At 39.8% G+C, this 17,153-nt stretch overlaps 1 protein-coding gene across 3 annotated transcripts in view; it reads right to left on the reverse strand.

Moving 5' to 3' along the window:
• The window catches only part of Mcf2l2 (MCF.2 cell line derived transforming sequence-like 2), a 237,559-nt gene that overhangs the window by 30,574 nt on the left and 189,832 nt on the right, over window positions 1–17,153 (reverse strand). For all 3 annotated transcript variants that reach the window (XM_047563542.1, XM_047563540.1, XM_047563539.1), the window contains 6 exons: window positions 13,230–13,296; window positions 12,114–12,229; window positions 10,932–11,001; window positions 6,029–6,121; window positions 5,293–5,385; window positions 1,797–1,868 (listed from right to left, as the gene is read on the reverse strand). In XM_047563542.1, coding sequence (XP_047419498.1) covers window positions 1,797–1,868; window positions 5,293–5,385; window positions 6,029–6,121; window positions 10,932–11,001; window positions 12,114–12,229; window positions 13,230–13,296 — 511 coding nt within the window. The remainder of the gene's footprint in view (window positions 1–1,796; window positions 1,869–5,292; window positions 5,386–6,028; window positions 6,122–10,931; window positions 11,002–12,113; window positions 12,230–13,229; window positions 13,297–17,153) is intronic.

A 17,153-nucleotide genomic window follows, 5' to 3' on the forward strand; every position in this document is an offset into this window, starting at 1 on the left:
TAGAACCATCCCAGAGGAGGAAATTGGTAAACCCTGATAGAGGCAAAGAATAGGCTGCCCGTGCGGAGGTTCACTAATGATTTACATTCAAAGTCAAACAGTAGCATGTGGCACGTTGAATCTTTCCCAGCTCTGCCTTTCCTCCTTCTACTCCTCCCTGAGTTCTGCCCACATTCCACTACAATTAGAGATAACAAAGAGATAAGCCAAGGCAGTCTGCACCTCCCAAACAGAAAGAGCATTGAGTGGAAAAGCCATAGAGACCAGAGTTCCAGTTATTACTGAGACAACACAGGATAGCTGTGATGGGGAGGATTGTTTCAGCATGAAAGACTTTTGCTAGGGATTTCAGTATTTTATTTCCCTGCTACCTACACGGCATATTTATCTGTCACCTGGTAACTCAAACAGATAAAAAAGATCTTGGTTTATTCTGTGTAATTTTTTTTTACATTTCGATTTCTTCAACAAAGAATGGCTAGTTCTTCCCTGCCCTCAGTTGGCCCCACCTCTTTTTGTCTTTGACAGCATGATATAGGGAGAGGGTAGTGTATTTTCTTAATCTCTGCTGAAGCACTGGGTATTGGCATCTTTGGGTCAGAGATACAATGGCACGACTGATGAATCCAACAGATTATGGAACCATACAGCGTAGATTCTTACCTTCTTACTCATAATAAATAAGTTTCAGTTCCTGGTAAAAAGATAGACTCTCATCTGAGGTTTTTTTTTTTTTTTTTTTTGGTACTAGGGTTTGAACTTAGGGGCACGTGGACACTGAACCATATCTTTAACCCATTTTTGTATTTTATTTAGAGACAAGGTCTCACTGAATTGTTTAGTGCCTCTTTTGCTGAGGCCGGCTTTGAACTCGTGATCCTCCTGCCTCAGTCCCCCAACACCACGCCCAGCTCACCTGAGGTTTCTTTTTTTTTCTTTTTTTTTTTAACATCAGCAATAAGGAATCCAAAGTTCATGTACCAGGCATCTTTTTCCTTACCCAACACTTCTGTTTTTGTTTTAGATATCTTCCTGCTCTTCTCCCCTCTCCTTTCTATTAACCCTTATCTCACCAACACACCAGGCAGCTACCTCTGTACACTGTAGGGTTCAGAAAAATCCTTACACACTCCTTTACTAAGAAAAATGCTTTACTATACCCCTCTACCTAGGGCTAGTTCCCCTTACCCCAGGATGCAAAATGATTCCTTAGACCTTGAGACTCTTCTGTTTGCAAGAGGTCCTTATTCCACATTCTGAGTGCAGAGGACATGCTAATGACTGATCCTTCAGACACAACTCAAGAATTTCTCATTAAAACCAGAATATTCTATAGATAATTGAAAAGAAATCCTGTTGCTAAGCCACAAAATTTCTTCTTAACTGGGTATGGCTACCATTTCCTTCAATTCTCTTAGAATTCATACACACACATTCACACAGAAGAACAAGGCATTTATACAAATTAGATACACTAAGAAGTACAAAGAAGAAAATATAAATCATACATAATCCTGTTATGCAGGAAAACCATAGAGAGTCTATCATATTTACTTTTAGTCTTTTCTATACGTATTTAACATCTTCAATTGATTTTGAATTCCCATTACAATTTATTTATGTGGAAGGCAAAAAACACTTCTCATTAGGCTGCAAATCCCTACTTCGAAATTGCTTCTATTTTTTTTAACTGACTATGTATTATGAAAATTTAGACAACAGAGGTAAGTCTTCCTACCCATTGGCAAACACCATTAACAGTTATTTATTTAAAAAATGTAATATTTATACATTACCTTGGTGGAGCCTCCTTCTAGGCCCCCTGGTTCTATCTCCACATCTGCAGGAGATTCAAGATCCAGCAGGCCCTGCATTAACCCAAAAACCCTGTTGAAAATCAAGGAGTGGATTGCCGATGAAATCTACTACACAATCTGCAGACAAAGTTAAGCTGTGTGTAAATTTTTAAAAGGGAAAGAATGAAAAACATCATTGGCACAGAGTTCTTTCTACAAACATGGAATCCCCTTGTACACACCATTTGTTGTGAGCCTTTTCTTACTCAATGATATTATCAGGAATATTTCCTCATGACATTATTTTTCTTTAAAACACAGTTTTTTTTTTTTTTTGTTTGTTTGTTTGTTTGTTTTTGCCGTGCTGGGGATTGAACCCAGGGCCTTGTGCTTGCAAGGCAAGCGCTCTACCAACTGAGCCATATCCCCAGCCCCAAAACATAGTTTTTGATTGTGGCAGAGTGTTGTATCATACAGATAAAGCATGATTAACCTATGGTTATGACTCATGGTCTTCTCTGCTGATAAAGTTTCAGGTTCAATAATTTTTTATGATAATAATTTTTGTGCATTTTTCCTAAGAGTAAACTCCCAGACACAGAATTGTACGAGTTAAGGGTTTTGAGGTGTGAGGCATGGTGATGCGCCCCTGTAATCCCAGTTACTTGGGAAGTCAAGGCAGGAGGATCAAAAGTTTGAGGACAGCCTGGAAAGTCAGTGACTCAGCATCAAAGTAAAATGGGAAAACAAAAGACTGGGATTGGGGTGCATCTCAGAGGTAGAGCGCTTGCCTAGCATGCTTAATGCCCTCAGTTCAATTCCCAGTATTACAGAAATAGAGTTCTGGGGCATATTTTCAAGTTTTTCAGAGAATGACTGTGTTCCTTCCAGCTGTAAAAGACAGTTTGTTCCTCCAGCCCTTACCTGACATAGGGCATTAGTACTTAATCACAAATCTTTGCCAATTGAATCAACAGAGAAATCCTATCTGACTGTTGTTTTAACTTAAATTCCTCAAATAATAAGTCAGGTAAAGCTTTAAAAAAAAGTTTGCTATTACTATTTCTTTTTCTTCTTCTTCAGTTTTTCCCTGGGTGCCGGGGATTGAACCTCAGGCTTCACACATGCTAGGCAAATGCTCTACCACTGAGCCTCACCCCTAGCCCTCTTTCTTTTATTTTGAGATAGGGTCTCCCTAAGTTGCCCAGGCTGGCCTTTGACTTGTTATCCTCCTGCCTCAGCCTCCCCAGCAGCTGGAATTACTGGTGTGTGCCAACACACCTGACTTTTATTAATTTTTAAAAATAAATTGCCTTTATTCTTTGTTTATTTTTCTATTATTAATTTCTAAGAGCTCATTATTCATTAAGCATACTGACCAATTGTCACTTCCTTTGCTAACATTTTCACAACTTTTCATGTGTCTTTGCTTTATTTGGGCAACCTGTCCTTTCTTATCCTTTCTTTGATATTTAGAAAGAAGTCTCCACACCAGGCTCTCATGATTCTTTCTAAGCCACAAGGCAACTGGTCTAACATCCATGCTCCTCCCAACAAACTGATGGGCAGGAACTGCGGGATGAGCTTTGTCCCTCAGCTTACAGAATGCTACACAGTTTTTCCTGTCTCCACAACTTGCTGACAGTTTGAGCTTCTAATTCCAGGCACACAGCAAGCTTAGCGATGGGAGGTTTACAACTGGTCTACCTTGGGTTCTCCCACAGCTCACCACAGACCCCTAAAGAATATTTTATAGTGATTTTATCTCACTTCCTCAGTGGAAGCAACTGAGAAAACTTTCTAAGTATTCTTAATCTGTATTATCTCATTTAATGTTCCCCAAAAACATACCAGGAAAGCACTGTTACCTTAATTCTACAGTGAGGAATTTGAGGCAGACTTATTTAAGTGGCTTGAAGGAGTTCATGAGCCTAGATCCCAACTGTAGGCATCTAACACAGTCACTTAATTTTGAATTTCCATTAAAGTTTATTTATGTGGAAGGAAGAAAATGCATGACTACTGAAGCCGTGTTGCTAATTACTGTCCCTACAGCTTTCCTCCTATGGTAGAGAACTTAGCTTTACCATAAATACCACCTGTGGGAAAACTCTAGGCCAGGCCCACGGAGGAAAGACCACCATTATGTCCTATTCCCAGGTCCTAGTTTTAGGACATCCAAAGTGAAAATGACAGTAAAAAGGGGATGGGAGAGGAATAAGAGGCCCTAGATGAACACTGTATCCAAATTCACTCCCAGTTATTATTCCAGGATGGAAGCAGTCAGCTTGTTCTTCCCATCCACACTGGTGTGATGGTCTCAATGTCTAAAACAACAGCTACACATGGTGCGAAGCTGTCCAGGAGTAAGTGTTGTGCCACACTCTCTCTGAATGTTACTTACTTGCTCTTCACAATCTGATGGAGGAGCTATCGTTACTCTCATTTTACATAGGAGAAAGCTAAAACCCTAAAGGTCAAGGTCCCCAGACTAAGTGGAGGGGCAGGAACAGTGAGGATCCGAACGTGGATGGAAGCTGAAAGGGTAACTTCTTCTGAGGGCAGAACGCTGGGCCATGACCTTAACTTCCCTGAGCCTCAGTTTCCTCACACTCCAGCACCTTGCTGGCACGTCTGATTATGCAAATAAAACACAAGATATGTGTGACAAAGTACCCAATAAATAGCAGGTGCTCATTCTGTTCAATTGGTTTTGCTTTTCATTAAGTGACAGTGGCCACTGGACTCTTACTAATTCAAAAGACATTTTGTAGGGATAGCACAAATCTTTCATTAGGTTCACACATGTGAAAACTAGCCTTGACAGACAGTCATGTCCTGCCTGGGGTGTCCAGGAGTGCTGGCCTGCAGATGTCCTGGCCTCACTTCTTAGGAAGTGAGAACACAGGATGGGTTAGAGCAGAGCATGCAAGCCTGTGCTACTTAGGGGTGCAGAGAGCAGAATTCATGCTCTTGGGCTGCTCTCAGGATAAGATCCTTAATCTAAGTGTGCAGGTTGATGTTGCAAAAGATGATTCCAATTTTGCCTTCTTTCTACATGTTTTAATGCACACAAAATATCAACTTAAGGAAAATTCACACCTTTTCTCTGAAGCACCCGTCCTCATCTGTAAACTGGAGCTATTGCTATCTCACGTATCCAGAGAAGAGCTGAGGGCCACCTCCTGCCTCCTCTTAGTTGTCAGCCCTCTCCCCACAGTGCTGCCAAGGACCTCTCCTCCCTGAGTCAGGCTCCCAGAGATTCATGCCCAAGCTAGCTGCCAGACTAGCCAGGCTTCAAGATCCCTTCCCACTCTGGTTCCCTGGTGTTCCTCCTCATTAAGGAGGGCTGATTTAGACTTGAAAAAAGACCTGCAGGAGGGCCATATCTGGGCCTTAGAAGACCAGACACAAACACACACGTCTAAGGAGCAGAGCTGCAGAGTGCAGGCATCTGCTTTCCCAGAACAGAAAAGCACCATCTTGATGACTTTACCTTCAACATCATCTGGTATTTTATCAGTCTCTGGCTTGGTCCTCTAAGATATTTAAAAAGAGGGAGTCTGTGATCCAGTTGGCGCTGGCATACCTTTAAAAGTCAAACAGAAACTACATAAAAAAAAAATACAAAACACGTACATACACACACACACACACACACACACACACACACACACACACGTACACTGGAGCTGTCCATTCCCTTGGAAAGAGTATGTGAAATGAGAGAACAAGAGAAGGGGATGGCTCAATTTGTAATTTTATAGGAACTTAAGGAAGCAGGACCATTTTTCCTCTTCAGAAGTAACTTCACTAGGTAGTGGGCATTTCAAGTCCTTCTGAAAAGGAGGCAGCCTGTCTAGGGGTAGGACGGCATCTAGTTGGGTCATTTGAAGTCTGGAGGGTAGAGATGACTTGCTGACATCATTCCAGGGAGCCTCAAAGTGTGGCATTCTTGACTTAGTTCCACTTTTAAATTCCATCCAAAAAGAGGATGCTGGTTTCTCACTAGACCCTTATCTGCTCCTCACAGGCCTGGTCCGTAAACAACAAGGACACTATCAAAACTTCTCATGGGTCATTTCGAAGTATGGGAGACTTGGAAGAAATATAAATTCCAATACCAAATTCCTCTGCCTAGTACATACTTCTGATTTTTTAAAAAATTCAATGCACATAAACATTTTCCAGGGAGAATGACCTGTGGGAGATTTCGTGAAGTTCAACATTACCCCAAAGTAGGCACAGTCTTGACATTCTTGCCAGATGGCCATTGCTCGGGGCAGATTCCTATGGTATTTATAATATATTTGGAGGTCTTCTTTCTGGATGGGAAAAAATTAGAACAAATAATTTCAGTGAGTGAACAGGAAGACACAGCTTCATTTTTTAATTCATTCAATAAGCCTGAGTATTTCAGTGTGTGAGGCACTGGGGGTGCACAGAAAATAACCTTACTTTAGGGTCAGTGTGTGACGGGGAGGTGAACAGAGAGCTCTAAATAACCGTAAGTGCTCCACACAGACACGAGCAGAGTGCTATGGCGCATGTGCAGGGGCTGTGGGTAAGTAAATAAGTAAATTCATGAACAGGATTTGTGTGTGTATAAGTGGGCAAGTACTTATTTTTTTAAATTCTTCCCATATTTTTATTGGTACATAAAGGTGGGATTTATTGTTATCTATTTGTACATGTACACAACATAACAATATAATTTGGCCAATATCATTCCCTAATATTTCCCCTCTTTCTCCTGTCTCCGCTGGGTCCCATTCCTTTATGCTACCAATCTACTTTGATTTTCATGAGGAACAGGACTTTTTATCTTTATCTTTTCCCACTTTCCTCTTTCTCTAAGACAACAATATCTCCCACAAAGAATTCTGTAGCGAGTGATGAATTTGAAAGGAAAAACCCTGGTGGCTGATAGCCTCTCCCTTTTCTGTCATCACCTTCTCTTTGTCATGGTCATCATGGTGATACCAACCCTACAAAGAAACCTAAGAAACAACCCAAAACAGCACAAAAGCAAAATGTGGCACTTTGGACAACAAAACACAAATCTAAGTCCTTTGGGCAATACTGGAAGCAGCAGCTCTGTCCCAGACAACACTTTCAACCCACAGCACAAGACCGAGACGGGAGAGGTTATGAACTGTTTCGGAACTGGAGATCAAGGAGGATCCAAAGTGCTGCGTGGGAGGCAGCAGAGGAGGTAAAAGGGCGGTACTGGGGAACAAAATTGGCCAAATTACATTGTGTCCAAATTATGTTGCTCATGTATGAATGTGTAACAATGAATCCCACTATTACGTATAATTATGAAGCACCAATAAAAAATTAAAAAGAAAAACAACCACCAAGTGCTGTGTGGCCCATGTTCTCATTGTGTCAAAGCCTTTGAGAGGTCGGCACACATCTGCCAGTGTCCCGGGGAAAAGGGACAGTCCCGGCTTATGGGGCACCTGCTTGGTAGCTTTGCTCGTTCCAGTGGGGTGCCCACCACAGAGCCCATGCTGCTCTAGTGGAGAAGCCATATGGCCACCTCCTTGCAGATTTCTATGTCCCTGTCCTTCTGCTCAGGTCAACTCTTGATTTCCTTCAAGTCAACATAGGTTACTTTTTTCCTGTCACAGCTTCAACCATGTCTGTTCTACTTGTAAGCATACTGTTGGGGCTGTGGGTGTAGCTCAGTGGTAGAGCCCTTGCCTGATAAGCATGTGTCCCTGGGTTCCACCCCAGCACTAAAATACAAACCAAAAATGCACTGTTGAAGTGAATGACTTCTGTTTCTCTAGCTCTTCCCCTCATCCGATAGATCGTAAGTGGCCATTTCAGCATAACAACTATTTCAAGTCTGACCTAGGCTATTTCCTCCAGGAAAAATAATTATACACACACACACATTTAGGAAACACACATTTAGGCCCTTGAGAAACGTTGTTCAGGTTGGTTAAGGAATTAGAATAATAATTCAGAGATTAACTATAATATGATCATTATGTATTCACTCAAGGGCTATAATGAGTGCCTTCAATATCAGATGTTGTGCTAAACATTGTTAAACTCAATGTTTCAAATAGCATAGTGGTTTGGCCATAGGGAACATTCCTGCTATACTGAAGGTCAGAATTGTAAAACACTAAAAATCGATTTAGAATCTACAGTTGGACTGTCAGGTCACAAAGATATTAATTAGGTCCTAAAAGAATCCAAGATTTCATTGCTTTCAACATTCAGTCACTAGAAAATTCTCAGATTCTGGAGGTGATTTTGGAGTCTCAGTCTCCCACCCAATACAACACCCTCAACAGTCAATCATCTTTTCCTGAACTCTCTTAGTAATAGAAGGGCCTGGTTCTACTGTTAGTTACTGAACTGAAAGTTACCCTCCTGAAGCCTTCACTCCTTGGTCCTGATTCTGCTCCCTGAGCAACACAGAACATTATAAGCCTTCAAGTACTGAAATACAAGTATTGACCTAAATTGTTCTTGTATTAGTGAACAGTCAAAAATTCCTTTGAGAAAGGATATACACTAATTAGCAACATATGAAAGTGACTACTTCCCCTCATCTCCTTATAGAATAAATCAGGAGACTATAAAACTGCTACCAAAATCACATATTCACACAAGGAGACATGATTGCTATGGATTCAGACTGTGATCCTTGGTGGTAGATGGTACAGGTTCAGTTCTCTCCTTTGTTGATAATAATCTATATAGCCTGAAGCCAATTACTTAACCTTCCTTGACTTCAGTTTCCTCATCTGTTAAATAGGCTCATAACAGTAGACAGCTTCTAAGATTATTGTAAGATCCAATGAGATGATATACAGAAAGCTCTCAACATCTGCCCAATATATACAAAGTACTTGGAAAATTGTAACTCTTAACAAGATGCTTTTTATTTTATAGAACCCAGTGTGGTCATTTTTGTGTCTGTTTCTCACAACAACTTTGCATATTGGTGCCTCAAGCTTCTTGTATGGAAGAGGAAAGTGAGGTTTTTGAGGGTTTGAGAGTTTCTTGGGGCCATGCAGATCACACATGGCTCAACTTGGATGAGAAGTTACCTTTTCTGAGTTTCACATTTGATCACGTGAGATCTCAGGGCAAATCAAACTCCAAGTAAACACCTTGCAAATACCATTCTATAGAGAGCAAGGTCTTTGGGGGAGAACCTTCTGGATGACATAAGCCATGGAATCTGATTAAGACAGTCAGAAATATTTCAAAATTCAATTTCAAGATAGGTGGAATTTTGTAAATATTATTGAGAAAGGATAGACTGCTATCATCAAGGGTGAGAGTAACGGTCAGGGGCTGCAGAGCCATGGCCAACTCTTTCTAACAAGTCCAGAAGCTTAGGTAATTGTATATTGTAGTTACTCCGTGTATCCCAGAGAATAACTTTCTACTTGATAAGAACTTATTACCTGTATTTTGTCTCCAGCATTATAAATCATACAGGATTAACAGCAAGGTTTGTGGTCTAGATTAATGATTTCCAAGGTTTCCTCCAACATGAAGGGCTATAAAAGCTTTGTAAAACTACAGGAGAGGAATTCTTTCAAGAACATGTGTTTAGTCAGCAATTCCTTGACAATTTCCTCCTATTTGAACCTTTTTTTTTTTTTTTAATCATATCTATGTTTCCCTAAGGAATTTGTCCCTTTTCTTGTTCAACAATTTAATCTTTGGAAGAATGACATAAGCAACCATAAAGTAGTTCTTAACTCTGAAACTAGATTCCCCATTAGTATTTTGATGAGTATAATAGTGCAAAATAGTATAAAACACTAATAATGTTACAGTAGTAATTTTAAAAGGAAACAAATCAGATTGAATACAAAAATAGTTTTTAGTGTGTCTTAAATTCTGGCACTTGATGAAACTGTGGGGAGCCCATGCAGGGTTGCAGAGGATTCGGCTTCTCCATTCCACCAAGTGCCTTAAAACCTGGGGACTTTTGTTTGCTTGCCTTTAGATATCTCAAGTATTGCTTTCAGGTGTATTAACCATAACTTGGGTGCTTAAAATGTTTAAGTTGTTGACTTGGGTTCACAAAACATGAAGCTGGACTTAAGGCTCATGAGGAAAGAGAAAAGAAATGAAGAAGATAGAAAAAGTGGTAGACACCAGGGGCAGCCTAAGGGGCAAGAAAGCAGGTGGAAGGGAAGACGCTGGGTTAAACTGTCCCAAAAGCGGGGTGGAGAAACAGGCAGGGAATGAGGGACTGGATCTGAGTGGTGAGGAAGGGGTGGTAATTAGAGGTATGTTGTGTAGGGCAGGAAATTCACAAATTGGGTGCTAAGCATAAGAAAGGTTATAGATTTAAAGATTTCTAATCATCCTCTATGATGTTAAAAAAAATGGAAGAAAATATAATTTCTAAAATTATTAGTTTAACTTTAGTACTTTGAGAGCATTAATACAACTTTAGCATGGGGCTTTAAGCCTGCTGTATGATTCATGCCCCCAAACACAGCTTAGTCATTCAGAAGAGGATCACCCACTCTGAGGACCCTGGGTGGCCAGCCTTCCATTTATCAGGCTTTGCAGGAAGCCAAGTCTGCAGTTGCTCCTACCTGTCAGTGTGAGCCCAGTGTAATGCCGAGGCTGATAGTGCTACAAAGAACTCCTGCATTGCATTCAAAAGGCAGATAGAAGAACTACCCTCTTAGCACATTTCGAGTATTTATGTACTATTAACTGTGCTATGTCTTACATCTCCAGAACTTACTCATCTTATAACTGTGAGTTTGTACCCTTTAACCAACATCTTCCCATTTCCTCTACCCCAGCTCATGTACTCTCTGCTTCTACAAGTTCCAACTTTTTTTAGATCACACTCACACACGCACCATGGAAACCACGTGAGGTGACAGATGTTAATAAACTTCACCATGGTAATCATTTTACAGTGTACACATATAACATATCATCATGTTGTACATCTTGAACATATGAAATTTTTATTTGTTGATTATATGTCAATAAATCAGGAGATCAGGGAAAGCAGAGGTGTTTTTAGACCTTTGGTGTTTCAATTTGTCCTTGTCACTTACACAGAAAAACAAAGACTGACTTTAATCACATGGTTATTTTTGTTTATTGGGACCAGAGACTTACTCTCTTGAGAAAACAACACGCCAGAAGTTCAGGGTTTTCAGCGCACTTTCCCAATTCTTTCAGAAAAGTCCTACGGAAATAAAAATATAAGGATGCTACATGTATGGGATTCAAATTGTTTAAGGGAAAAATCATATAATATTGTAAGAAGTGCCTAGAAAAATGCTGTTCTCCAGGCTTTATTGCCGTTGATCATTTTCTACACATTTATTTGTGAGGGGAAAAAATGTTTTCTGAGGCATTCCTCATAATGACCATGAAACCATCCGCAGCTGTCGTACTCATTCTGAGCATCAGCCACAGACAGATGGGACACTCTGATGTTCCATGACAGTAATGTTCATGGGATCTCCCACTGCTGCTGCCACTGCTTCTGTCAATGTCATTGAGAGTTCACTATAAGCCAGGCACCGCTAGGTACTTCACAAACTTCTCATTTAATCCTTGACCAAACTCTGCAATGCAAGGTTTCATCAGTGTGAAGCATGAGGCTCAAAGAGGTTGAGTTACTTCTCTTGGGAAAGTAGTAGCAATGGGATTTCATTTCAGTTTTGTGTCTGACCAATGGACAAAGGATGGGGTTAGGAAACAACTGTGGTTCAATTCACCCTGTTGTCTCTTCTCCTCCATTAACCAGATGAAGGGTCTTCAGAGGGTGAAGTGAGCTACAGTTTCCTAATGTGTGAAATGGGAAGGTTGGAAGTCCCTTCCTCCTCCCCTTCTCCAAAACTCAACTTCCAAGCAACCTGGGATAGAAGGACAATTTGTTTGGCCAGCTAGCATTTTCCAGCACCTAGCGCCACCCTATGATAATGGGCATGTGGGTGTGTGTCTTGGTCATCTTTGTATTCCCAGTGCTGAGCACAGGCCTGGGACAGAACGAGTGCTTGGTGCATGCTGATGCATGAATAAATACACAAGCAAAGAACACACAGCTAATATGACCCTGACATCTGACACCTAGGACGTGGCCCAGTGGTGTCTTTCCTCTTCTTCCTTGGGGATCCCATAGAGCTTCTCTCCCCATCTCATGCCCATCCCACTCCAATCAGATCCACAGACTCCCAAACGCTTGCTCAGACCTGACCATGTGAAGACACTTTCATGACCAAATTCCATCAGTCTGATCTCTGCTCTTCTCTTCCTTTTCATTCCTTTTCCATAATGTGAGTCATTATGTACCTGCTATGAAATTCATAAAGTTCTTTAATATTCCCAAAGAGAAAATCCTTGTTATTCTGAAGAGCATCTGGAATCAGATGTTTCAGCCAGATAAAATCCATTGGAGTGATGTATCCCTGCAGAGGTAGAAACAAGGTAGGTTTTATAGATACTATATGAGATGACCTGAATTAGCTACTTCAAGAACCAAACTTTAATGACATAATTGGGGAATACAGTATACATGTTTCTTGAAAGCTATTCTATTAAATATATTCTTTTGATATCAGTTTCCTTAAGTGTCCATCTTCAGAAGGAGATGGCTTAATAGCAATGACAACAAAGTGGCGTTTTAATGGGAGGAACAAATACATATATTAAGTGTCTATAAGCGATATGAATTGAATGTGAAAGAAAGGAAAAAACTTACCTATCATTTTATGACCCAATGTAATTACTATTAAGTTTTATTATATTTCCTGCATACCTTTTAAAAAGCTCATTTATATGGTTAAAATCATGATATACATATAATTTGTATTATTTTTCCATGTACATTACAGATTCAGTTTATAAAGCTCTATCAAAATATTTTCTTAAATTTGCTACTAATTTTCCAAAAGAATTGCATTTTTAAGTTTATTCAGAAGATATATTTTATTAACCATTCCCTTTTTTAATTGGCTATTTTGGTTGCTTCTGAATTTATTGTAAAAAATGCTATAATAAATAACATTGTACATATAAAATTTCCTTAAGATTATTCCTTTAGGAAAAGAAGGAAAGTGTACATTTTCACTCTTAAGAAAAACATACTTTAAAACATGAGAAAGAATCTTCCCTTCTTAAGCATCAAAAGCACTTATATTATAATATCCTTCATTGGCAAGCATATGGTGAGCCTACTTGGGCACTCCTGGAATTGGCATGGACTGACACAAAACTTTGGAGCTATTTGATTACAAGGATTCAGAGCCATAAGGACATTCTTTTTCCTATCAAGGAGATGCTTATGCTGTTTATCGTAAGATTGAAAACTTGGTGAGAATTCTAGAGACATGGCAACTGTTTTTATTCTTTTTGTACAACAAAATTTCTTGTTTGTATCTTTGCTTAACCCCCCTGCCATCTACTTACATCGATTATGCTCTTAATTTCTTTTACATAAGTCTCTTCAGTCTCAAGTAAGTCACGTACAATGCATCTGAAACACAGCAGCAGGCGGGAGATTGAAAGAAAAAGAAACAAAGGGAGGGAAGAGTGCTCTATTAGAGTTCTTTTAGAATAATGCTCGTCAACACAGTTTCCCTTAGTGGTTCAACTACTTCGATTCTGGTCAGTTCATTCTGTTCCATTGAACTCCGGCATCTCACAAAAGCACACTCTACTCACACTAATACCAAGAAGAAATAGCAAGGTAGAGCACTCAGAATCCAATAATGAAGCCTGTCCTCTGGATGGGACATGTGGCCTGAGGGTATAAAGAGAGCAGATGGTAGGACAGGAAATATCATGTTTGGATTTTTGGTCAAGGAGATCTGTCTGACCGCCACGTCGTACATGTGGTTTCTGAGATTTTCTCTTAAGTTTTCTGCTATTTCATTGCTCACATCAAGATCTTTGACCCACATGGAAGCATTTTGCCATCCATGGGTTAGACAGATGCTATCATGGCCTTTCCTCCATCATTGAATAAACCCTTTCTCTGGAAAAAGGCAAGTAGAGGGTTTAGTGGGCAGAATTCTGAGATGCCTCCAACTTTCTGGCCCCCAGTATACAAACACCTCCTGAAAGTGAGTCAGTCAAACACTAATTTAAGTGCTGCTGTGAAGGAATTTTACTCTTCAGTTGACCTTAAGATGATCCAGTGGGGCCTGTCCTAATCATACGAGCCTTAAAACTCTGTTCTTAGACATCACAGAGATTCAAAGCACAGGAAGGATTCAGCACGGGAGATTTCTCCCTGCTGGCTTTGGAGAGGTAAGGAGCCATGCGACTAGGTACATGGGCAGCCTCAGGGAGCTGAGGATGGTGAGTGGCCCCCTGGGTGGCAGCTAGTAAGGAAGAAGGGAACTCAGCCCTACAGTTGCAGGCAACTGGATCCTCCCACAACCAAGTGTAGGTGGAAGAGGATCCAGGTTTCATCGTAGAATGGGGCAAGTCAACACCTCGACTTTACATTCATGGAACTTGGAACAGAAAACCCAGTCCCGTTGTGCCTGGACTCCTGTCCCAGGGAAACTCTGAGCTAATCCACCAAGTTTGTGGTCATTTTTTATACAGCAATAGAAAACCAATTGAAAGAGGGAGGTCAGTCCCCACATCTATCACAGACAGGCTGTTTTCTCTCTCCTTGGGTTATGTGACCACACTGACGCTTTTTTTTAGGGCTCCCAGAGGGTAGCCAGGTGTTTATACAGGTGTTCATGTGTAGAATATATACATTAATGGTTTCCTGTGAACTGTTAGTGGGTTATATATTAAATGGAAGCCTATCTCAGTGAAGGACTTTTTTTTCCTCTCATAAAAATGGATAAGGCAAGGGATTAGTAATTCAGAGAAAAAAATGGGGAAAAGACATAAAACAAGAAATTCACACAAAAAAACAAATAACTTATGGGAAAAAAATGCTTGATATACACTGATTCAACAAAGGCATGTTTAAAAAGGAGTAATAATTTTTATCTTTGAGGATGGTAGAAATTTCAAATCCCAAAGGAAGATGGGTAGCTGAGGATATGGAAACACTCTCAGACAATATGAGTGGAAGTGTAAATTTGTGCAAGCTTTTTGGAAGACACCTTAGAAATATCACAGCTGCTTGGGGCTGTAGCTCAGTGGTAGAGTATGTGCCTGGCAAGTGCACGGTCCTGGGTTCCATCCCTGGCACCATCAAAAGCAAATAGAACAAAACAACACACATTCCTGACTCACTAATTTCATTTCTAGGAATGTTCACTGTTTATCATTTGAACATTATAACTTCAAGGATAACAAGATAATAACCAGATATAAACTGGAAATTACTTAAATACCCATTTGATGGCACATATATATAATGAAAGGTCATGCAATTGTTAAAAAGAACAAGATCGATTGGTACATGCCAACATGATGAAGCCCAGGTAATTTAAGAAAAAATAAAAAAAGCAAGATGCAGACAGTATGTATCATATTTACTACTTGTATAAAAATGTGTGTGTGTGTGTGTGTAACTACAAGTAAAATTGTAAATGCTTCAAAAATGAATGCAAAGAAACTAAAGATATTGTTATAGGGATTGCATTTGGAGAACAGAACTGAAAACTAGAATACAAGTGAGAGGAATGTCTACATTTTACTCTACAGTCTTCTACAATGTCTGACTCTCTTAAATGGATGAAATGTTTAATGCTTTTATAATTTTTTAAAAGTGTCTTACATGACATTTTAAGATGAATATTACTGGAGGTAATGACATGCAAGCCCCATTTGAGAACTATAAATAAGTCATATAGTTTATAGCTCAATAATTAGTCTTTCTTAAAGTGGGTTTTTGTATCTATTTATCAATGCTTGTTATAAGACTGATAAAGGACATGCAATGACAGAGGATAAAATGTTAAGAAGTATATAAGAGTGCCAAAATTGCCTTAAGATCATACTTAGCTAAGAAGTTCTTGACTTTTGATAAATTGCCCTGAAACAATAACAGTTGCTACGTCAGAGGGAAACGCAGGCATAGTACCAATGTGTTTCCAAGAGCCACAGCATCACTAGAACCACAGCGTCAATTCATTGTTCATAGCAACCAGAACACATCCAACCTCTCTGCCCTCACCAAGCCCTGGGCCTGAGAACCAACAGGTCAGCCTAAGGATGTACTGATGATTAAATGAGTCAGAAGGTAGAATAACTCAATGGTGGGTGGAAATAAATCCTATTATCCAACAATTATGTAGGAACTTAGAGAACTTAGGAATTTTTAGGAATTTATAGGAAAGTAGTTACAACTTAGAAGAAGAAAAAAATCTCTTGTCAGGTCATGTCCCAGTTTGAAGTTTGGAAACTAGTGTATAGATCTCATTCTACTGCTTCATTTTACCTTTTGTAGTGTGACAGATAACGCTCCAATGATAGGAACTCCCCTGAACACTGGTGGCCTATATTTCAGTTCAAATTTTAAAAATGTGAATATAATAATATCCAATTTTATATAGAATATAATATATAATATTCAAATTTATTATAAGGTTATAATAATAGCCCTTGCACCTCCATTAAGCTGTTGTTTTTTCTTTCCTCTCCTGTTTCCTTTCAAACAGAAGAAAATTTATGTCTCTTGCTTAGGATCACCTGCTGTTATTCCAAAGTGTGTTACTTTGCTCACAGAAGAGACTCAAGGTTTTACCATGGAAAGTCATGAATTAAATACAGTGCAAATGAACAGAAAGCACTGGGAGTACTCAAGTTATTTAAAAGCATTTAAGCACTTACAGCATTTTATATCTGATGGATATCTACCCAGAGGTGGAGGACTGGAATTAGGAAACTAACCCGAGTCTATGATACCCAGGCAGCCTGCATCAATGGGTCCCACTCTAGTGTGCAACCTGGCATTTTGACAGTCTGTTTCAATTTCCAGATTTTTTTTTTCTGTACTGGGGGTTGAACTCAGGGGGGCTCTACCATTAAGCTACAACCCTAACTCCTCACCCCTTTAAAAAATATTTTACTTTGAGACACTAGGTTGTTGAGGCCAACCTCAAATTTGGGATTCTTCTGCTTCAGCCTCCCTACTCACTGGGATTACACACTTGAGCCACCCCTTTACATTTCAAAATATAATGTCTGAAGATTTAAAAAATGTACTTGAAGGATTTAGCAACAGATTCGGAAGTGCAGAAGAAAAAGTCAGTGGAGCTAGGTGTGGTGGCGTATGCCTATAATCCCAGTGGCTCAAGAGGCTGAGGCAGGAGGATCACGAATTCAAAGCCAACCTCAGCAAAAGTGAGGCACTTGGCAATTCAGTGAGATCCTGGGATGTGGCTCAGTGGTCAAGTGCCCCTGAATTCAATCCCT

This window comes from Sciurus carolinensis, chromosome 9 (genome assembly GCF_902686445.1).
Source record: "Sciurus carolinensis chromosome 9, mSciCar1.2, whole genome shotgun sequence".
Classification (NCBI taxonomy): domain Eukaryota; kingdom Metazoa; phylum Chordata; class Mammalia; order Rodentia; family Sciuridae; genus Sciurus; species Sciurus carolinensis.